The sequence below is a fragment of the Dermacentor albipictus genome, unplaced genomic scaffold (genome assembly GCF_038994185.2).
Source record: "Dermacentor albipictus isolate Rhodes 1998 colony unplaced genomic scaffold, USDA_Dalb.pri_finalv2 scaffold_28, whole genome shotgun sequence".
Taxonomy (NCBI): Eukaryota; Metazoa; Arthropoda; class Arachnida; order Ixodida; family Ixodidae; genus Dermacentor; species Dermacentor albipictus.
Window position 1 is genome coordinate 188,226 of NW_027225582.1, and position 24,300 is coordinate 212,525.

General features: G+C 45.8%; 1 protein-coding gene across 1 annotated transcript in view; it reads right to left on the reverse strand.

The window, feature by feature from the left end:
• Window positions 1–1,482: 1,482 nt before the first annotated feature.
• LOC135913890 (uncharacterized) overlaps window positions 1,483–24,300 on the reverse strand; it is a 45,650-nt gene continuing 22,832 nt past the window's right edge. Inside the window, exons 2-3 of the mRNA XM_065446570.1 lie at window positions 15,325–15,402; window positions 1,483–1,863 (exon numbers count right to left, since the gene is read on the reverse strand). Coding sequence (XP_065302642.1) covers window positions 1,589–1,863; window positions 15,325–15,370 — 321 coding nt within the window. The 5' untranslated portion in view covers window positions 15,371–15,402 and the 3' untranslated portion in view covers window positions 1,483–1,588. The remainder of the gene's footprint in view (window positions 1,864–15,324; window positions 15,403–24,300) is intronic.

Sequence of the window (24,300 nt, forward strand, 5' to 3'; positions counted from 1 at the left end):
ATAGCAATTGGTCAAACACCTTTTTCGCTAATAACGAAAACGGTATCTAATCAAAAATTATTATTTTCCTTTCATTCGGTCTACTCATGCATAATCAGTGTGTACATCTCATATTATACGGGGCGTTTTTGCAGTTTTCGTGACGTCGCATGACATACAGGCGCAGTAGGTGGTGACTTGAAAATGTTTTGAGCAATCGTGGAGGGCCGATTGCAGGATTGGAATAGAAAAGTGTAAAACAGCTTTACGTTATACCGCCCCATGTCACTTTGACGCTACGTGTTTTCGCAGTTTTGCGACGTCGCGTGACAGACAGGCGAAGTTGGTGCAGCCCGAAAACGTTTGATCTACGGCAAACTATTAGGGCGAAAAGGGCATCGAATGATAAATAAATATTTTTCTGTCGTTCTGTCTATTTACGCATAACCTGTGTGCACATATCTCAGATAGGGTGTTTTCGCGGTTTTAATGACGTCGCGTAAGAGACTAGGGAAGTGGGTAGTGGCCCGCAAATTTTTTCACCAATCATGGAGGGCTGACTGCAAAATGGGAATAGAAAAGTTTGCAATGGTTTTACGTTAAAGCGCCCCAGTTCTGCAAAGACTGTATGAATGAACAAGGACGCTAAAATAAACATATTAGCAAGCCCAAACGTTGCTCGCAGGCACATGAAAAACACAATTTCCGGTTCAATGTTGAAAAAGATCGCGGTTTCTGCATTCAAACAAAGCACAGAGGTTGCAAGGAGTATAACCGGTCAGCAAGGGGAGCCACAATGTGGAGCCAACGTTTCAACAAATAAGCATTTTTGTGGGAGCCCTGATGAATACGATTTCTCTCGCTGTCTCATTCCTTTCTCTTCCACTCCCTAATTTAGGTGCCCCCTTGTGCGTGCGAGAAGACGCGGCCTCATCAAGCGAACCCCCTTCTCGGATCGCTCTCGAAAGCTTCGCCGCGCACCGACCGAGTACGGCGCGCGGCCGCGATGTTATCGCGCTTGGACTTTATGCGGAACCTCACGGTGATGACGGCGGCGGAAATTAGTTTGGAGTGTCCACATAATTGTTATCACAATGAAATCTTCGGTGGTCGGTTTCGAACGCTGGCCCCCAGCCCAAATGGGCAATGACGTCGGGTAGGGGCAGCACAGCGGTCGGGGGTGATCTGGCTCGGACCCTAGCATTTATAAGCCCCATAATTCAAAATATATCTTTACTAAGCAACAACCAACCTCTAGATGTGGCGATACTAAGCACGATTAAATTGTAAATTCTGCTCGAGAATGGGGGTCATCGAATGCTTTGCACTACAATCGTTCACCGTCGCGAAAGCTCAAGCGCACTGCCGACCAGTGGGCACCAATGTTTTGCACGCATACGGACCTCGGGCCGATTGGTTGTCCGCATAACCGGGGCATAAATTAGCTGTGCATCTGAGAAGTACTTTTTTTATTCACTTTCAATCTTTCAACCGCGACAAGAACTGTACACATAAATATTTTTGAAAATTATAGATTGGCGAACAATAAAAGTGGATCGACAGCTGCCGAAGTGGTCTCTTGTCGGCAGAAGGAGGTGCGTCGAGAGCCTCATGACCCTCCATTTGTGGATGTGCTGCTACCGTTGGCGATCACGGGGCTCGCTATTTCGTAGACGCTGTAGTTGGCTCCGGTGCTGTGCTCCTTGTCGCTCAGCAGACGCACCAAGACCAGAACGAGCAGCATGCCGCCCGCAGAGGCGGCGAACATGGTGGCGAACACGAGCAGGAACACGAGTGTGGTGCGCCGCTCCTCCTTGTCGCCGGGGCTGCTCGAAAAGGGCAGCAGATCCGCCAAGGAGGGCGTGCCGCCGCCACCAGTGAATACTGTCGAAAGAAGTGCGCAACACTTTGGTACTCTTGATCAACCAGTAGGTAAGTATTACGGCACACAGTACAATGATTAACGCCCTTCAAAGTGAACGACCGTGTAAATTGGTCTCTATCTCGCACCCAGAAAGGATGTATGGGTGCGAGTCACAGACACATTTACACCCTCATTCACTTTTAAACGCGTAAATAATTTTACAGTGCAAATAAAGCGCACTTATTGACAATCAATGTTCAACTAAGGTTGCTAAACCTTAGTTGAACGTTCAGCACGATATCTGAAATAAATTCTATGCGAGGAAACACTGGACAAGTGCAATTTTATTTCCAAGCTTGTGCGAGTGGACAGGTCTTTATTCACATGAAGCTCTTACGCAGGAATCATTCGTAAGAGCCTATTTCAGCCAATCCAAATACGGAACATAATAATACCGCAGGTGGCTTGTCAATGGAATATAGCAGTTGCGAGCAAAAAGGTTCGTGAATTCGGTCCCTTTTCGGGTTCAGCTTCCTTCGGAGAAGCTTTGTGTCATTTCATCTTTACGGCAACGAGCGTGTAACACTCACTGTTGTGCTCCCCTTTGGTAGCATAGGCAATGCGTGCTACCTGGCAGGACGTGAATATCCCCCACGCAGCGACCCACGTGTCCCACAATGCCGCGAAATACACGGCCTGCGGCCCCGTTTTCATTGACAACTGCCACGAGATAGGCGAGTAGGTAAAGGTGCGTCTTTTCTTAATCTACGTCATGGGTACTATATGAGGGCAGTTGAAAAACTTGGTTACCGTGTTTCCTGACATATATGAAAATGAGCTGTACTTGCATTTATTGGTGGAGAATCTTTTAGCTTTTTAATTAAGTTATTAATATAAGTCTGAACTCTACCTTGCCAAATTGCAATATTTACATACTGCCAGCTTCAAAAGAAGGAAATTAGTGTTGTGCTTCTTATCAGTAATGAAAGTGGCCTTTCGCTTTTGAAATTTACCATATTCTATGTGAATTTCGAATCAAAACAATAAAGGTGTTGTTTTTCATTTGTGCTGGCAAGAGGGTAATTAGGTTTTTAGGAGTGCACCACAAAATGTTTATCTTGTTTGTATACCATTAATGGATAGGTCTCAACTCAGTAATTAGGCTATGGAGCCTCAATTCCTTGTTTAATAATACATAAATAATAATTAATACATTACCTTTTAGTGTGACAGCTCAAACCACGCGCCAATAGTAGTGCGGCTTCAGATGTGAAACAGAAGTCTATTCATGTCACCAAAACTCAGATGTGGTGGTCCCAATGTACCACAAAACAATGCTCCAAAACATTGCTCCAGGGTCCACTAGGAGCTCTTCATGATAGGCCAGCCACAGTTCAGTTGAAATTGCAATTGGTAACTTTTCAAAGCACAACAAATCAGTTTTGTGTGTGTGTGTGTGTGTGTGTGTGTGTGTGTGCGTATGTGTGTGTGCGCGCGCGTGTGTGTGTGCGTGTGTGTGTGTGTGTGTGTGTGTGTGTGTGTGTGTTTGTGTGTGTGTGTGTGCAAGTCTTAGCCTGTTCTTTCTCTGCACTGTTTGCCTTATTTGAAAATATGTTCTGCTACATTTAGCGATGCTCTCAAACGAAGCTTATTGGTCCCTGTGCACGTTTTATAAACAGTTGAATTACAATTTTAACGGGCCAATTTTCTTCCGCTGCATTAATAACTAATATTCCTAAATCATCTGAAAATAAGTTGCATTTACTAAGGAGCCGCTCTTTAGTCATATTCATAGCAACCGTACAAAATCACAATGGTATTTATGAAACAAACAACAATTTTTGCTGCTCCCTTAAGCATCTACGAACAGCGAGGCAAGGTTGTGTCTGTGTAGAGACAGGAAACAGCGTTCCCGTATGCCATTTTGTATTGCTTAATATGCAATCTCCACACACTTCCACTCAGTTCTGCTGCCATTAATACTACATGCAACCGCTTAGAGTGCAGCTCACCTGAGGTGATAGTGGTATTTAAAGGCTGTATTCGGTCATGGAAATAGTATATGCGGCTTTTGCATATTAATGCATGCATGTTCATATCAGTGCAAATCTACTGGCTCATAAGATGCACAAGCAGATCACTCTACTCATGACCTCAGAAAAGAGGGAAATATAATTGTGCATTTACTGCACTATTTCAGACAGGCATGCTTATTACGTGCACTGCTAGAGCCGAAAATGGGTGGTATAGCGTGCTAATACTGATCCACTGGTGTCATAAGACAAAAGTTATTTTCAGATTCAGAAAGTGAATAATAATTTACAGGCATGGTGCTCGAACGCGGAGAATGGCTGAACATGACCAGTAGGCTGCGATGTATTATGTGACTCAGATTATAATTATGCTGAGCTGCAATACTTCTTTTAGCTTAATTCTTAAATTAAATTAAATTAAATCTTAAATTCTTAAGAATAAAGGGTCATTATGAACACTTGCTGCTTCTGCCCCACATGCATAGCAGACGTCAGATTTTGTATCAAAACCTCCAATAATGTTTTAATACCAACTCTGGCACACATTAAAGCTGGTGAGTGCAGATGCCATTTGATTGCTAGAAATGCTTATACTTGCATGAGCTTATGCAGAAACAGTCTCGCAGTGTAAAACGAAGATGTGGGAGAACAATATGTAGAGCATAAATACATTTCTTTGTGAACATTGGGACAACTATTCCGGTACTGGTGCAACGTATTGACAAAAATATAAAGCTACATTGTATTGATTACTTCTTCAAACGATTATCACTTTGCTATGGGTGCAATATTAGTGTTATGATATCAAGTGCTTGTCAAAAGCTTATCTGGATAGAAATCAACTAGGCACAAGAAAGACACTCACCACAGTTTCCTTACTGTGGTCATTGCCTACCTTGTGCTTTCGTAGTGACATGTAAAATAAGAATTCGACATTTCGGGATTGTAAATATGGTAAGTAGAGCCATCTATAGCTCCTGCGAAGCTGCGACAAGCCAGAACATGGAATTTCTGCACCGAAGCTAACGCGGTGCTTCGCAGTGTGGCTGCTAGCGATAAGTGGATGGAGCATTAACCGAGCTACCATCTAGCTTGTAAAGGTACATGTCCTGAGTGCAGCTTACAAACGAAAGACCCGCCGTGGTAGCTCAGTGGCTATGGTGTTGGGCTGCTGAGCACGAGGTCGCGGGATCGAATCCCGGCCACGGCGGCCGCATTTCGATGGGGGCGAAATGCGAAAACACCCGTGTGCTTAGATTTAGGTGCACGTTAAAGAACCCCAGGTGGTCAAAATTTCCGGAGTCCTCCACTATGGCGTGCCTCATAATCAGAAAGTGGTTTTGGCACGTAAAACCCCAAATATTATTATTATTACAAACGAAAGACGATGAGCAAAACGTGAACAAGGTGAATGCAAGACCCAACCATTCGACAAGTGGATATGTCTTCTTCAAGGCGACGTATGCTTTCCTCGCCACATTATATATAGGCGCGGTTCTTCTAAAGGGAAAAGGGGTGAGGTGGGCGGATGTGGAAACGAGGGAAAATGTGTTAGCTTGTCGAATTGATAGTAGAGGAATGCTGTGTACAAGGTCAAAACCAGGGCACAACACCCTCCCCCCCCCCCCCGGTCTGTCAACGCACGCGCGTTAGCCGGCCTGTCAAGGGCGTCTGACACGCCGGCTGATAAAAAAAAGAAAGAAAGAAAGGAAAGGAAAAAGAAAGGGGGGATACGCCAAGAAATCAAACTAGGTGTTGTTGCCTATAGCTTGAAGTTTAGCTTAGCGAATAGATTCTAAAGCTCCCTTTGAAACGTTTATGCCTATTGGTTGCAATGTCTTGAACTTATGGATCAGGTATGATTCTCTGTATTTTCTTTCTCGTTCAGAACGGAAATTTGACTGTAAGATGTAGAGTTCATCAACGTTATGACCTGGTTGGTTGAAATGCTCGGCGACGACTTTGGGAAGCTTTTTAGCTGTGTCCGCGCGATGTCCGTTTAATCTGACGCTCATTGATTGTCGTGTTTCACCGATATATTGTTTCTTACAGAAGGAATATTCAAGCGTATAAATTACATCTGAACTTGTACAAGTGAAGCTAGATTTGACTTCATGTGTATAACTATTTGCGGTGCTTGTAATTTTAATGTCACTTTGAAGGTGCCTGCAGGTTTTGCACCTAGGGCGACAACATGCTTTTATTACGGGGGAATGCTGTTGGCTGACTTTTGCGTGCACTAAGATGTCTTTAAAGTTCTTGTTTCGGTGATAGGTAACCCTGGGTACATCCGGGAACGCTTTTCGCAGACGCTCGTTACTTGATAATATTGGGTGGTATTTTCTTAGAATGTTGTTTATGTTTGGGAGTGCATTAGAATATTTTGTTATAAAGGCCGGTGGTCTGTCAGATTCTAATGAGGGCTGTCTCTTCGCCAATTCCGACTGTCTCTCCAATCTTGACGCGGCATCATAAGCACTATCGAGAGCAATGTTGGGATAGTTCCTTTCTTCTAGCGTTGATTTAAGGTCATTTAGGTGGTGGATATAATCATGGTCTTCGCTGCAGATTCTTCTTATACGTTTCGCTTGCCTGACAAAAATTCCTTGCTTGCAATGTCGTGGGTGATGACTGTTGTAATCTAAATATTGCTGGCTATTAGACATTATTAGACATTATTTATTCATCATGAATTTGTACATCAACATAAGCAAACAACTGTTGGGCCCATAGCCAAGGCTTGTGTGGGCCCATGTGGTATACATGCGTTTGTGCTGCGGCGATCAGGACAGTGATGAACAAATTTATATTAATTATACATAATTGTACAGGATGAGAAACAAGAGGGAAAAAAGAAAACATACATCAGTGCAACAATAGAAAGGTATTACAGAATAAATATCACCACAAAGACAAAGCAACATTCTTAACTAATTTTTGAGAGATATAATCTTTTTATGGAAAATAAAAAGTTACTGGCACTCTTCACTTCTATTGGTAAGGCGTTCCATATCTTTGTACCATGATACTGAATTAGTCTTTGACCGTATGTGTTTCGGGTAACTGGTAAATTGAAATTTATGTTAGTGGCGTGTCTAGTATTTCGTGTAGGAATCACAAATATACTAAACGACAATAAGTGATTGCGACATAGTATGTTATTCACTAAAACAGCAACTTTCATTTCGGAGGATAGGGTAAAGGGAAGTATCTTCAACCTGCAAAATAAATGACTGCTGGATTCGAATGGACTAGAAAACGTCATTATCCGCACTGCTCTCTTTTGTAAGCGCAAAATTGGATCCAAATATGTTTTAAATGTGGACGACCATGATTCGCAACAGTATGTCATATGACCATGAAAGAGAGAAAAGTAGATTATTTTTAGTACCGAAATATCGAAGCATGCCCTCGCCTTTAAGAGCCCATAACACGCTGACGCTAGCTTGGAACATACATTATCAATGTGTGGCTATCTGTAGGCTTCCGGTAAAGTGTCGTTCTCAGTTTTCCGTTTTCTAGGTAGACCGTCATGTCCAGGAAGTTGATCTGACTAGGAGAGTGGTGAGCAGTAAATTTAATACTCGGGTGAAAGCGATTGAAATGGCTAATTAAATTGGTTAAGGCGCTTGTGCCGTGTTCCCATATTATAAATACGTCGTCAATGTAACGAAGATAGGTGTGGGGTTTTAACGGGTAGGATTTCAGCAGGTCTGCTTCAAGCTGTTCCATGAAGATGTTCGCATACGTGGGAGCGAATGGCGTACCCATGCTAGTGCATAAAAGTTGCAGGTAGTGTGTAGAATTGAATTCGAAATAGTTGAGCATGAGAACTAACTTAAGGAGCGATAAGTTAACTTCAGGAGAGTGCGCTTGGGGATTCATTGCGAGGGATCTAGAAACGGCTTCAATTCCTTCACTCATGGGAATGTTGGTGTAAAAGGCAGAAACATCCAAAGTGTCTAGAATAGCGCGGTCGGAAAGGATTTGGTTGGCGTTGATGCCGAAGATAATTCAAAGGAAGTGCGGCGTGTCTTGAACGAAAGATGGGAGGGTGGTGGGTATGTTTGACAGGTGGTGATTTAAGAACTTAGATAGTGACTCAGTAGGTGTGTTGTTATTAGACACAATAGGCCGACCTGGGATTTCTGCTGTAAATATTTCTTTGACCGGAACTTTATGTATTTTAGGAAGAAGATAAAAGCGGCCTGCTGCTTTGTTCTTGGGCATCATGAAGCCATAATCAGAATGCGTGATTAGTTCCCTGGACAGGAGCTCCGCTATTGTGCTTATCACAATATTGCTGTAATCTGAAGTTGGGTTAAAGTCGAGTTTTCTATAATAGGTGTGGTTGCTCAGTTGTTTAGAGGCCTCATTCTTATACTTTTATATAGGCCAGATTACGATACTGCCGCCTTCGTCTGCTGGTTTTATTACAATATCATTCCTTTTCGCAAGTTCTTTAAGGATTTGGTGTTGAGCGGGGATCAAATTTTTGCGTTTCTGGCAATGCCGCGTTGACTCTAGGATTTTCTTTGATATCAGTTTTAAGTGAAAATCGAGGTCTGGGCACTGTTCGGTTTCCGGTGTCCATGTGCTAGGTGGTCTAAGAGAGTTTCTATTTTCTTTTCCTACATCTGGTCTACTAAAAAAGAACTCCTTGATGCGCATGCGTCGTGAAAACTCTGTTACGTCTTTCTGGAGTTCGTATTCGTTTACTGCGTTGTTCGTCGGACAAAACGTTAGACCACGTTTCAGGAAATAAACTTTTTCGGGGCTTAGACTATGGGATATGTCTACTACATTGCTCCAGTGCTCTGGATGTTCGCCTGTAGGACTGTCGGTGGAGCTACGTGCTGAAGGGGTTACATTAGTTTCTTTGGGTGGATCTGCAGCTCTAACATCTTTGCGCTGGTATTTATGTAGTTTTTTTCCTCCTTAGTTTGGACGAATTGTTTAAGTTCTCTTCTTTCCGGTTCAGCTAACATTATGCTGTCGAGTTGATCAGAGATTATCATAAGTAGTTCTTTGCAGTGTTCTTCGAGAGTATCAATAAGGGAGAGCGATGCATTTTCTAGGACAGCATTCCACATTAATAATAGCCTCGAGTGTAAAGAACCGAGGGCGCATCTAACCTTAATTCTGAGACCTTTTGGGATTTTCCTCTGTTTAATGGAGCTAGTGTAAGTTTTTAGGTGAAATCTGTAATTTGATTGTTTGGCGACGAGTTTGCGGGATTGGAGGAAAGGGCGAGATTTGTTGTTGCGTGTGCTATCCCTAGTGCGTGGTAGTCATTTCTGTATGGTTCGGGCAGACCTCCGGGGCGGCATATCTTCAGGTGGTATCTTTTTATGCCTAATTTTCTTGTCGAGGCCTGCACCGATTTCTGTCTGCGTGTCGGTCTGTTTATTAGTGTATGTAGCTGTTTGCGTGAAGGCTTCGCGGGTGGTTGCGGGCTTCCGTATGCGCGGATGTTGTAAAGGTGGTGTTAGTTCCGCCTCCGCCGTCTGTGTAGATGCTTCATGGGTCCTAGCTGCGGTGTAACGTGCGTCTGAGCTGGTGTTGAAAATTTCAGGTGTGTGTTCCTGTATTGAAGCTAACTGGGACGCAGAATTTATTGGTGTTGTAGGTTGCGTCGATTTAAAAGGGTTCCTGAGCATGTACTTGATGTTGTCAGCCATTACCTTGACGCCAAAAAAATTGGGGTAAAGTCCATCCCGGGCGAGCAGAATGTCGGGGTCCTGGTGCATTTCAGCGTGGTGGATGACATCGACGTTTTCATGTTGGTTTCCAATGTCAAGAAGAAAATCATTGAGCTTACGCGTCCCTAGTGCGTGAGATAGGAGCGTCGCTGATTGTTGAATAAGTGGCATGTGTTTGTTTGAGATCCTGGGAAGTATTGTTGTCAAGGTGATTTCTGCGTTTGGTCTGTTGGTGTGCAAATCGTTTATGAGCGTTTTCATGGCCTCGACTGTGTTGTCACTGGTGTCGCGGTTAAGGTCATTAGTCCCGCAGCGAATGAAGAAATGTGTGTCCTTAAATCAACGCTAGCAGAAAGGAACTATCCCCAAGTTGCTTTCAATAGAGCTTATGATGCCGCGTCAAGATAGGAGAGACAGTCGGAATTGGCGAAGAGACAGCCGACATTAGAATCTGACAGACCGCCGGCCTTTATAACAAAATATTCTAACGCACTCCCAAACATAAACAACATTCTAAGAAAATACCACCCAATATTATCAAGTAACGAGCGTCTGCGAAAAGCGTTCCCGGATGTACCCAGGGTTACCTATCACCGAAACAAGAACTTTAAAGACATGTTAGTGCACGCAAAAGTCAGCCAACAGCATTCCCCCGTAATAAAAGCATGTTGTCGCCCTAGGTGCAAAACCTGCAGGCACCTTCAAAGTGACATTAAAATTAAAAGCACCGCAAATCCTTATACACATGAAGTCAAATCTAGCTTCACTTGTACCAGTTCAGATGTAATTTATACGCTTGAATATTCCTTCTGTAAGAAACAATATATCGGTGAAACGGGACAATCAATGAACGTCAGATTAAACGGACATTGCGCGGACACAGCTAAAAAGCTTCCCAAAGTCGTCGCCGAGCATTTCAATCAACCAGGTCATAACTTTGATGAACTCTACATCTTACAGTCAAATTTCCGTTCTGAACGACAAAGAAACTACAGAGAATCATACCTGGTCCATAAGTTCAAGACACTGCAACCAATAGGCATAAACGTTTCAAAGGGAGCTTTAGAATCTATTCGCTATGCTAAACTTCAAGCTATAGGCAGCAACACTTAGTTTGATTTCTTGGCCTATCCCCCCCCCTTTCTTTTTTTCCTTTCCTTACCTTTCTTTCTTTCTTTCTCTTTTTTTTTTGTCAGCCGGCGTGTCAGACGCCCTTGACACGCCGGCTAACGCGCGTGCGTTGACAGACCGGGGGGGGGGGGGGGGGGTTGTTGTGCCCTGGCTTTGATCTTGTACACAACGTTCCTTTACTCTCAATTCGACACGCTAACACATTTCCCTCGTTTCCGCATCCTCCCCCCTCACACCCTCTCCCCTTTAGACGAACCCCGCCTATATATACTGTGGCGAGGAAAGCATACGTCGCCTTGAAGAAGACAAGTCCACTTGTCGAAACGTTGGCTCCAGCATTCACCTCGTTCACGTTTTGCTCATCGTCTTGAATTTCCATCTCCCGCATTCCCCGTCTTTTCTCTGGATTACAAACGAAAGGTAACTGATCCAGGTCAAGCTATATGATAGACGTCTACTAGCTAGCTGCTTGCTTCGCGGCCCGGCACGCTATGAAGAGCTGACACGAGCACCACTTGGACGACTGTCAAGTTCGAGCTGTGTTCGACCACTGTCCATCACACACTGGCAGCACTGACAGACGGGTGGATCACGTTCTGTAACATATATTTGAAGTTTGCTCGTACTGCAACTGTTTTCCCTTGGCCTACCCGAGTTCACCGTTTCACCTACGGAAATTTCACCTGTTGTACAAGATTTGAACGCTAGATCTGCTTACTCTACCATGTGCAATATTCTCACTGCTGCGACAACCCATGCCATCGCTGGAAGATAGCCGCCAAGCACGCTATCAGGAGCTGACACGAGCGCCACCTGGGTTCTTGTCAAGTTCGAGCTACGTAGAGCGCTATCGACCACACTTTGGCAGCAGCGCCAACCCCGGGCGGAGATGTTCTGAGACCTATATTTGAACTGTACTGGTGCTAAAACTGTTTCCCGATCCCCTGCCGAATTCACCTGCGCCTACCCGACAGTGGATGTGGCGGAGCTTTCCCCTGCTGTACGAGATGTCGCAACGCTGCATCTGCTTATTTTACTGTGTGCAGCGTTCTCACTGGTGTGACAATCCGTGCCATTGCTGTAAGATAGCCACCCGGCGCGGTTTCAGGAGCTGGGCCACGATTTCGTAGCTTTCGTTTATCATCATCAGCAGCAACAGCATGTGGTATGTTCACTGCAGGACGAAAGCATCTCCCAGCGGTCTTGCAATACGCCCGTCTGGCGCCAGCTCATTCTAACTTGCACCTGCAAATTTTCTAATTTCATCCCCCCACCTTATTTTATGCCATCCTCGATTGCGCTTCCCTTCCCTTTGCACACATTACGTACCTCTAATTAGTCCATTGGTTAAGTACTCTACGCATTACCTAGCCTGGCCAGCTCAATTTTATTGGCCCAATGTGAACTAGAATATCGGCTATACTGGTTTGGTCTCTGATACACACCGTTCTCTTCCGGTCTCTTATCGTTACATCTTACATTTTTCGCTACATTACTCTTTGCGTGGTCCTTAACTAGTTCTCGTGTTTCCTTGCTAACCTCCATGTTGATGCCCAATATTTTAGCACCGGCAGAATGCAAATATTTTACATTTTATTTTCAACGACAGTGGTAACTTTCTAGTCAAGATTCGGTAATGCCTGCAGTATGCACTCCCATCCCATTTTTATCCTTCTATAAATTTCCTTCTCTGATCAGGGTCTCCTGTGAGTAACTGACCGAGATAAAGGTACTCCTGCACAGACTCTAGATGCTCACTGGCGATCACGATTTCTTGCTCCCTTGCCAAGCTAATGAACACTACCTTTGTCTTCTGCATATTATTCTTCAACCTGACTCTTGTACTTTCTCGATTAAGGTCCTCAATTACGTCTTGCAATTCATCCCTAGTGTTGCTGAACCGGACAATGCCGTCTATAAATCGAATGTTGTTGATATATTCACCGTTGATCTTCACTCATAAGGTGTCCTAGTCTAATAGCTTGAATAGGTCTAACCATACAGTGAATGGCATTGGGGAGATTGTGTCTCCTCACCTGATCCATTTCTTGATATGTAATTTCCTACTTTTATTGTGCAAAACCAAGGTAGCTATGGGGTCTTTCTAGATATGTACACAGGTATTCACTTATGCCTCATCTATTCTTTAATTACGATATGCTTTGATGACTGCTAGTATCTCTGCTTAATCAACTGCCTTTTCATATTCTATGAAAACCATTAAGGAGGCTGATTGTTCTCCGCAGATTTCTCAATTACCTGACTGATGACATGGATGCGATTCATCGTGCCCAACCCTTCCTGCAGCCAGCCTGTTCTCTTGGTTCTCTCCTTTACCTTTGATTGAACTGACTGTTATTCCATCTCACCCTGCCACTTATCCCGGAATTTTCTTGAAAGGTCCTTGTAAAGTTATCCATAGTGATGTAAGGAGCTTCTGTATTCTGTGCATCACAACTTTCAATAAAGGTAGGATGGCTGCTTTCAGTACTGTACAGGTGAGCATAGAATCCTGTTGCTTTTCCTATACCATCCAAATTGCTGTTGACAGTACCCTGCCCATCTTTCACTGTATACACCTCGGCTTGTTCTATGCCAAGTTTTCTTCACACTGATTTCATGCTACGGCCATTTTTTACTGCTTCCTTATCTTTCGGACGTTACAAGTTCGAATAAAGCTTTCTCCTTGGTTATCAGCTTTAACAGTCCAGCGAATTCTGTCTGATATCTTGAGTTGGACATTTTGATTCTTTGTCGTTTGTTTATTAGGTCGTTTTTTACATTGGAGAGCTTACCTACTGGTTGCCTTGGCGCCTTACGCCCCATTTCTATTGCTGCTTCTGAAGTCAGCATAGTTGTGGTTTCATTCCTAACTTCTATGTTTTCTTTATCTTCCTATTCAAAATCTGCATATATGTTCGCGAGCAGTAGCCTCAACTCGGCTGCTTTTACCCTTACAAGAGTTCGTTTCTATGCCACTCTTATCATTCACCGTCCATGGGTGGCTGGTTCCATTGATAACGTGGGCATATCATCGCTCTCACCACTGATGGAGCACGAAAAAGAATAGCATCGGAAGGACATCGCTACGTAATCGCTGCCCTCACATGAATCCTCCACTACAATTTCACTACTGTAAAGTCCACCCTCAAGGAAGTAATTATATATCAGCGCATTTTAGTTAACTGACAAAATTATTGTCGACATTTTTCTTCATGTATGCTCGTGTGTGCCTAGCCCCGTATAGCCTATCTGCAAGAACGTCTCGGGCCTACAGATGCCAGTTTCCTTTAAAATATTTTTTCCGCGTAAAATATAACACCTGATATGTACGTTAACAGAGGAGAACTTGGACGTCGCTTGGTGAGTCCTCTGTGGTGCAGTGGACATAGTGACCTGTCCGGCAGCGCGCTAGCGAACCGTGCCGCGAAGTGCGGCAGTGAGAGCACTGGCTGACAATGGGGCGAAGGCGCACACGGCGCTTGCAGTGATATCACATTGCGGGTTTTAAGACCCGGCGAACTGCAAAACGCGATTCCGTGCGATTGCCTGAGAAATGATGTCGTTTGTACAAGGCCAGTCACATTCATGACCTCAGGTAGCACATAAAGAAGAAGATGAATGCAAATTAGGCTGCAAATGAACCCCGCAAAGAAAGCTAAACGCTGCAAGTTGAAACGTAGGAACTCAAGCAGGTATTTTTCAGTTGTTTTACTATTTATTGATATGGATTGGTGAAGCAGCACCAAAATCACGGCCAAAGGGAGAAGTGCATCTCCATTTTTGTGTTTTTTGCGCTTCTTCGCCGACAGTTGATGTTTCGGCACATACCCGTTCACGGTACACTTTTCTTGCAATGCTTCGGCGATCCTAATCTAAAAACCTAGCCGAATGATCAGTCTTGGTCTAGTTCACACAGTTTCGCTGTACGAGAACCGCCAGTGACGGCCGGTGCATGACTAAGGCCGCTGTTGAGGGCGAGTAAGAACACGCCGCTGCATTCGCGTTCGCCTTCAATGCAGAGTGCACATAGTCCTCTAGCAGACGCTGCCAGAGCTGAAAAGCACGAGGAAGAAAAATGTACCCTAAAGATAAAGAACGAGCCACTGTGAGGACGGCAAAATGACAACTACAAATCTGTCTGTTCACCATCAGTGCCCAGACTCCGTAGCTGTTACATCCGCGGAGGTGTAGACGATTTGCATTGAACTCAAACCACTTGGAAATGAACTGCTCCTTTATCTACGTTAGAAAGACTAGACAAAAGCAAAGCGTACCGTTGCCTATGGACTGCGGATATCCAAGTTTCCGCTGTTCCATGCCGCGATGGAACTGAACGGCCTGACCAGCTTCAGTCATGCTTGGTGAACTGTCCGTGCACGCGAAGGAGCAACATGTTTGTTCGGATTCGGTTCCACGTGAAATTTCGGCAAATGCCAAAATGAAGAAGCGACCGAACATAACAAACTCAACTGGTGGCTGCGCCTGCTTGCACCCGCTGTCAAATGCTGTTCGAGGCACCGCCATATGAAGATGCCACCTATACAAACTCATCTCGTGCCTATTGGATACAGAGGTATGAGTAAGTCAATCAAGTATGTCAAATTGCTATTACCTTTTTTCTTGGCTTGCCTCAGGTTTTCGTTGTCGGCAGGATCCATCGAGGAGCCACTGCCAGGTTCAAAGAAGGCTCCTGCGAGGTATCACGCTTGTGAGGCTATTTGGGGAGAATCGTCAGTCGTGGAGTCATACATAATATTATCGAAGGCTGTCGGTCTATGCCGAAGAGCACTTCCGAACCAAAAGATTTGCGAATTTGGTGAATTTGGCCCCCAAGTCTCATGAGCGCCATTTCATTGCGGGAATTTGGATGTTTTCTGCTTCCGCGCAACTCAAGTTCACTGTTTCTGTACCCGCTTTACGCACTCTGAACTGGATTTCATCATTGATGAAGGTGACGTCTTGTCTGTTCAACTTGCCGCATAACAGTTGTGTAGATAAGTTTATGCGGATAAAAAAGCGTTTCTTTTTCGTCATCGCAGCCACAAGCATGGGCGCACGCGCTGACGCGCACCCTTGAGTTCAGGCCTGCTGGTTGTAAACTTTCATTTACGAAAATGCTTCATGAACGAGAATAGTCATCATTGTAAAATAATACGATGGTTCGCCGACGTGAAATGCAAATCGAAGGCCGCCCAACACTTCGTATATAAACGACATTGTAATTCGGCATTGGTACACTGTTAGAACGCTAAAAATACGTTCGGTAAGCTTTAGACAATGTGGCGTGAATATTCTAGCAAAATATAATTGCGCTATGATGCATCTGTGGATGCATAGAGCCTGCAATCTCGTATAAAAGGCCGCCTACTCTTTACTGCAACTTTTCGGGTCTCTTATTACATCACGCCTATGACACCATAGGCTAACCCGACCACCCATAGACGCCCGCCATTGGTCAATTGTTCTTTATGATGCTTTAATTCCGGAGAGAAAGTTCGCACACGTGTGAGCACCCTTTCTATAGCGAAACAAGGACGCGGCAGCCAGCAACGCGTCGTGTCACTGCTCCATGCTCATTCGTGTGCACCTTCGTCAGACGCCAACGTTGAAGGGTTAACTTCAGTGCACCGCCGAACCAGGAAAAAAAAGGAAAAGAGCAATAGGCAGGGCACCGCTATCAGCACCGTCCCACATGAGAGGAAACGTCGTGCTGAGGAGGAATGGGCATAGTAAACATCGAGCTCTTTCATCTCCGTTATTAATAGGTCTTGCTAAGAAATAATATGGCAATGTATTTGTTGAAGAGTATCGACCTCACTACAGGTTATTCTTAGTTTTTTTAACACAAAACTGTTTCAAGGCCGCTTTAAGAGCTGCTCGTATAATTCCTGTCGGACTGAGGTGAAAAATTTCAGTACACCCAATCCACAAACTGGTTGCACCGCTTTTGAGATCGATTCCAGAACAGATTTTGCGAACCAATGTGAATTTCACGCCCCTCTTCAGGAAGTGCTGTCGTGGTTGCAGAAATTCAGCAATGTTAACTTTGATACAGTCAGCGACATATTTTTTTTATATTTTCTCTTTCCAGACAATGAAGAAGTAACCAGTTTTCTTGGACAAAGACCTTGCGCCCTCAAACTTTGTTTAAATATAAGGGCCCCATAATTGTCCCGTAGTATGAATTTTCAGCTCGTACATCTAACCGTTCTCTTTAGAAATTATCGCGTTTCATTTGCTGTCACAACCTTTTTCAGAGAATAATTTTGTTAAAAAGAATGATGTTACGTCGGGGGCTTTGAATGCGGTGGTCTCACAGCAATGCCGTAGCAGGGTAGTTTCTTTGCGAAACCATCCCGCGCTTTCCTGATCTGGCTGCTCCTGCTGCCTTGCCGAGTAGGTTGCACATAAAAAGCAATTTACATCCCCGACTGCGGGATTGATTCTCGATACCCCCAGCAGAGCAGACCGGTGCTTTTAATTATTCAATCACAATAGCAGGCATGTTTTCATAGTGCCAACGCCAACTATCTCTCTGAGGTGATTGCCGCGTCTGCCACATTGCGAGGAGACGTACACGAGAGCGCATGCGCAAGTTTCTTTCGCCGCAAGGACGCTGGAATGAAATGGGCAGATTTAGAGCATCTGATTGACCGATTGACGAAAATTCCCCATAGATTCCAAAATGTGTTGGATCTGCTCAAATTTTGTACTGCAGACGTGTGTGTCCCAATCGACAACATAAATTGAGTGAAATGTCCGTAAATAAATGACTGGAATTTCCATACAGGATAAATTTATTGCGCGTGTTATCAGAGAGACGTCAGTGCTATCAAGTTGCACCCTGTTTCATTAGATAGGCATGTCGTGTAGGCTAAAATACAGCATTCCTCGTTTTAAAAAAAAACGCTCATTGTCTGCAGTTCCTCTCTGCGTGCTGCGTCTGAAGATATCGTGAAACGTGAACGCTCCTTTAATGACACGTTGCCTTTCTTCTACAGGAGGGCATTCCACTGTGGCTGCTCGCCACAGTCTCGTATATTCCTGTCTTCAGTAGTGCCGTGTGAAGCACGCCACACTGCAACTTTCATATTTCGGTAAGCCAACTAGAAGTGAGAACTTTTACGCTTCGAAGGCAAGGAGCCGACAGCTGCGACGTACTTTAGGAATTCGTCAAACGCGCCCACGCTGGTAGTGTTTGACCACTGCGTGTAGCCGATGGTAACAAATGCTTGAACACGTGTCACATACAAATGGCGCCAAAACGTTCTAACAGTAGCCAAGGAAGCGGATACGCTATCAAAACGTCGTACAACTCCATGACTCTTATAGATCATGCACCTACAGTTTTAAAAAATAAGCGATTTCTACTGTGCCGATGAAAGCAATTGTACGAGGTCGAATTCAGAAGTCTCCGGCCCTCTTTTTTTTTTAGCCAAATTATGGCTGTGAATGCCAAGTTAACATATACATTTTCAGCAGCGGACCTTTTTTGTACCGACCTAGCCTTATCTGCCGGAAGCTCCTTGGAACGGCACTGCTGTCAGTTGTTGAAGATGGTGGTTCTGCTTCACACGTTCACGGCGTACGAGCGAAGTGGTATTCGTTTTCTATTGAGTAAGGGACGAAGGCCTATCGAAATTCACAGGGAAATGCAGCCCACGTATGGGTAGAGGTGTCTCGCTTAAGCAAATGTGAGGTGGTAGTGTTGTGAGTTCACAAAACGCCGTGAAGACTTGGATGACAGTGAGCGTTCGGTGAGGCCGCGTGCGTCACTGACTGATGACAGGGGCATCGCACATTTCATGCTGCCATGGGACATATGTCTGAACCGGTGTGAGAGCTATGCGGAAAAATAGTGTAAGGTACGTATAATACTGCGTATATTTGTAATTAACAGTATGTACGTTATTTTAGATAATAAAGATAGGGGCAAGGACTTTCTGATTCGCCCGCGTACGTTGATAGCATTCTCCTAGAGAAGCATCCCATGGTTTTTCATGGTATCGCAATTTCTTTAGTTTCTAACGAAAAATTAACCTGCTTTTATGCTGCTATATTTACGGTCGATATGTCAACACCAGATACTAGAACACATTCTAAATATAAATATCTATTATTTCTGGTCGTTATGTTACGTGGTTCTTTCTTGTACGTGCCGAAACAGTCCGCTAAATATAAAGAAAAAAGTAGACCTGCGTTTCACCAGCGCGTCTCAGCAGCGCTACACATTGTCCTAAAACGTGCTGCGAAGGAACTGAAGGCGCTCCATACCTAACCCGCAGGTGACACCATTTTGATACAAGGCTTATCTCGGTATTGCTGCGTAATTTCCTGCTAGCGGCGAGACGCGGGTATGCGCGCATTACTGTGTTTGCCAGCGTTAGCAATTGGGCTTGCTCGCTGTTCATCATTGCAGGGCAACAGCGCAGAAATCTCACGAAGACGAGCTGTGACACAAAGACAGAGAGCTGTATGTTGAGCAGTTCTTCGTCGTCCTCACGTTTCTGCTTTGTTCCCCTGTAACGATGTTTTCTACAGTGATAAGCAAACTCCCAAAGCCGAATTACCAAAAAGTGCCGTGAATGCTATCGAGTTGCCGCCTTGAGCCAAACGGAGTGCGTATAGTTCTGAGCGATTGAAAAGCTATAGTCAGAGCGCGTGACTGTGGCGTCTTTTCCGCCACCGGTGGATGCTGCAGGGGGGCACCGAGCTGATGCGTACGGTGAAAACGAGAACCTTTGTGACGCGTTGTCAATGCGGTCTGCGGTGGCACAAATAGACGCCATGGGCTCCGACCGACGCGTTTCAATCGCTCAGCACGGTGCGGACGCGATAAATTGTTTTGAAAACACTGATATATAAAACAAAATGTTTTTATATGCAGCTTGGGCGTGCCGCTCAACAATCAGCTGCAACAGCTCGCGTGTATGTGTTTAACTTATTGTAATATTTTCAAGCACTTTATGGTGTCGGAGCACTCCTAGAAGAAATTTAACATGTTTGCTAAGGTCGCGCCCACTAAATTATTAATGACTACCGCAGCAATACCAAAGAAAGTATATATGCAAATGTATCTCAAAAAATGTCAATAACACGAGCGGAATTATCTGGTTCGCTGCGCGTGTTTGACGGCAACACTGCTGCGGCATGCAAGCGTGCAGCCGGATCGTTATTTATTTTTTTATATTTGCAAGGGTGGCGCGTTGTTTCTCTTAGAAGTAGTAAAAAGAGACAGGCAGGGGGGGGGGGGGTGACTACGCGACACCAGCTGCTAATAGCGAAGTTTTGAAATGTGCTCTGTTTTTCCTTCTTTTTTTGTTATCTCGAAAGCTTGTCTTTGGGCACAATACCCAAAGGCATACCAAAAAAATGGCTGTGGCTTAGGTAAGGTTAAGCCCAGGATGCGAAGCACACTAGCCTTTATTTTAGTTGTTGAACCACTGTTTAGCCTGGTGAACTGCTGTTGCTTGGCTATATTTGGTTCGGCTAGACGAAGAAACAACTCATGCATTACTGCTTCGCCTTCAAGAGTGGAACGCGACAGCGTTCCCGTCGACCCGCCAAGGGGTGTAAGACAATGGGCTACAGGGCAGCGACTACGCGCCCCGCATTGGACGCGGTGAGCGTCGAGCAAAGCAGCGTTCGGCGCGGCAACGAAATGTGCGCCTGAGCAAGAGACGCACGCCTTAGAAACAGCTCGTTTCTAAGGCAACACCTCATTCACTAGAGGCGCTTTTGTACCGCTTTGAAGCATCGTACTCGTGGCTCAGTGGTAGCGTCTCCGTCCCACACTCCGGAGACCCTGGTTTGATTCCCACCCAGCCCGTCTTGCAAGAGTTGAGCCAAAGCCACTTCTCCTCTGTCGTGACGTCACGGTGTCACGTGGTTTCAAGGCGACACCGCCGCGCCTGAGGAGCTGGGTTGAGCTCTCGTAATATGCTTCGCATAAAATACACGAAGAAATTCGATTCATGTTAACAATCTAGAAGCGAACGATAAAATGGCCCACGAATAATTCAACGTTCACAGTCGGCTGGGCGGCCAGGCCGAAGGCCTCTGCCTGCTGGGGGCGAAGACGATTTTAGTGAAGTCCTGGGCATGTCCACAGTAAGTGTGTCACTGTCACATTCTAGATTGTGGGGTCCCAAAACGGGCATGATGAGGTACAGGGACCGCATTACTGTTGTGGCCAGAGAGTGTTCACAGACGGGGTGAGCGCAACTCCCGCACGCAGCCTCCGTAGCGTAACCTCCTCTCGGCGGCTTAAACGGCCAGGGAAGTCTGGCTCATTTGGGGGTATAAGGACTTGTGTGGCACGCCAGAGGCTTTCTTTTTCCCAGAGCTGGTGTCTGTAGGCATCTTCCGTGAAATGTGGATTTGGGTGCGTTGTTAACGGTGGGTAAGGTGCCAAACCTGCCTCGAGGAGGCTCGGCAGGGCCGCCTGAGGCACCCACTGGAAGCGTATCTCGATAGTCGTAGTGCCAGCAAGGCGGTGAATGATATGTCAGAGTAAAGTGGAGCAAGTTACTCCACTTATATCGGGGAGGGCTAGCGTCTAGTCTGTGCGAATGACGAGCCTTGAATACGGAGCAGCTAGAACAATAGGTATCAACGCAGCATGCCATCACGTATGACGGCATGAGATCCAGGCGGAACCGTATCGGTCGCGTACGAGCACGTGCGGCCTGATTCGGGTATCGATGGGCACACGGGAGCTGTGCGAGTCATGGTGCCGTTAATACTAGCACCACTGTACGCTACGACAGTAGCATCGTCTTGATGGTGATTGGCGCGACGAAGGCGCGAAATTGAGCATTCGCCTGGCTAGGAACATGGTCATAGAGACGAAGACGAGGACGATTTTGTCATATAGTTGTACCCTATTCTACGGAGCCGCATTGGGTGTCGTTGAAGCTGGCTTTTACATTTTATGTCCCATGTACCGGGCAAACCAAGCGGCCTAGCAAAACGTTAATAGCTCATCAGTTGGCACACCAACATCGATGTGCCAACTAGGCGGTGGTGTTGAGTTGGGACTCGGCCTGTAGGTTTGGCACTGGAGTGAGACGTGGCAGCCCTGTTGTAGTACGCATGACTTTGTTATTAAGGGCCTCAAGGCGAGCCACCTATGGTCTGCAAGGGATGATGAAGCTGGGCCCGGTAGATGAGTCGTGGTTGCAGTACCGGCTGGACCAGAAGGAGGGCCAAGTTGGCGCTCGCGCCGCCAGATTTTTTCGCAATCCGATGTATCAAACGCATTGTTTCTACAGCCTGTTGCTTTGCGCAGTTGACCCATGGTGCCGCAGATCCGGAGGCAGCAATTTCAAGGCTAAGCACAGGGATGGGTGCAGCCTCATGTAGTGGCTGCTGGTCCAAAATTAACTGAAGAGGCTGAAGTGCAAGTAGACGGCGTCTATACTTGTTCGCTACCAACGCTGCTACAAATTCCACCATAGTGAAGGTAGCTTGTACACTCTCAATGACGGCGAGCGCAGGCAGCATTCCTGTGTCCCCTGGCAGGCAATCTTGAAAAATGAAAAGAGGCGGGGCCCTGTCTAAAGCAGGAAAGAAAGTGAGAGTGACAGTCTCGGCAAATACTGCTGGTATCTGGCCAGATGCTAAGAGGGCGCAGGCTGCAGAGCCTGGATGCCACCGACCGCATTCCATTGCTCGGAGAGTGCCCCAAATAGATGCAGCAAACGATAATGCATGGGCCGACCGAATAGCACCAGTCATTCGAGCGGCCAGGTTGCAAGCGTTGTTCATAGTGTCGAGCTGCTGCAGTAAAGCATTGAGCCTCCAACCGAATGGTAATTGATCTAGGGTCACGTTCTGATGCAAGTTCTGCTCTGCAGCACGGAGCCCATAGATGCAGAAGTTGCAAATCTCGAGCGGGTTGTGATTCACCTACGACGTGCATGCTTTACCCATGACGTATCTACGATGTACGTATCCGTGACGTATACATATCCACGACGTACGTGCCCATGACGTACGTACCACGACGTACCTATTTCATCGCGTACTTGCTGCAACTAGTGCTGCACTAAGACAGATCCGGCTGGGAGTTGGCAAAAGTGTTTTCTGATACCACCCTGTATCGCTCTCTATCCACCATTCGGCACAGCCGGCGGAGGCGACCATGACGGAGGCAACCACATCCAACCATGACGGCGCTGGATCACTATACGGCGTTCCTTGAGACGCTGGATTTCCTTTCCAAGGTTGCTCAATGGAAGTGGCGCGATTTCTATGAAGTTTGATGCCCGTAGTGGGCGGGAAGTGCATGATCTAACCACCGAGCTATATGCAGGTGGGGCAGAATCGCTTCTCGTTGTAGTTGTTGTAGCTACCTGTATAGGTTCCTCTCCTAGCGAGGCCAAAATGGCGTAACGGTTGTACACAGGGTCTTGTTTGTAAATGCGAGTCTGTACGAAGAGTTGTGCACTGGAGTACTTGCTGGTCGCCGAGAACGGCGCTGATGTAATTTCTTAATGGCTTCTAGCTTGGTATGACACAACGCGGCAGTGTTGTCCAGACTGTTTGTTCGGCATACGCTGCATTGAAAATGACGCTGATGCTTCAGGCTCCATGGTGTAGTCCTTGAGTTGGTAAAGGCATAATGATTTGATGTGTCCCTGTTTGAGGTAAAATTAGCGGTACACTGCGGCAGGCTTCAATAGACGGGGGAATGTGGGAATGAGGATCTTGAAGACTGAATTGGCGCGCACGACCACTGCCCAGTTAGCAGGCGGCCACGGCCTTGTGCGTGGGGCGTGATCAATCCTGCAGAAGTTTCTCACGTTCTTCATCTCGGTCTACGTCTAAAATAACATAGTGCTTTGCCTGCTTCATGCCTGGAGCGTGGAACCGGCAGCATGGCCGAAGCGCGTACCAGTTTCCTACTGCTTATGCAGGTTGTCTGGGTAGATACTTTTTGGGTAGCGATGCTTGCAGCAACCCTTCGGGGGACGGTGTGCAACCGATGACCCCGGGGGATATTTCTTCAGCGGTGCCTCTATCATCCATTCCCGACGACGCGTTCCTGGTGCACCCTTCGAACTGATCACTGCTTGACTTTTGTCCGGAAACACTTCAAGTACACATTTGAAGAACTTATTGAAGAATTTGCAGAAGCAGGCTTGGTGTCAGAGGCCTGAGCATTGAGCGTGCGCGTCGTATGGGGACATTTGCGGCAGGGAATCCACGTCCAGTCATACCAAAATTTTGTTCCAATAAATCCGGTCAATCGGTGCTGTTGAACGCTTGCAAACTCAAAGGCACCAGTTATAACATATCTGAAAATTTTTCACAATCTGTCCGGGACAAAAGAAATAAACTATGGGACTATGGGAAGTTCAACAAGCGGGAAGTGGACAAGGCTGTTTTGAAGTATGATACGCTTCATCTGTGGGAAAAGCGCTTTGGGCTTGTTAGTGCGACGGGAGATGTAGTGCACCACTGACCTTCGCATAAGCGTACAACACGATTGCCTCTCAGGGTTCTAATGATAAATTGCAGGAGCATAAAGAATAAAATTAATAAATTTCAATGCCTGCTACGCACCCTTCAGCCCACGGTGGTG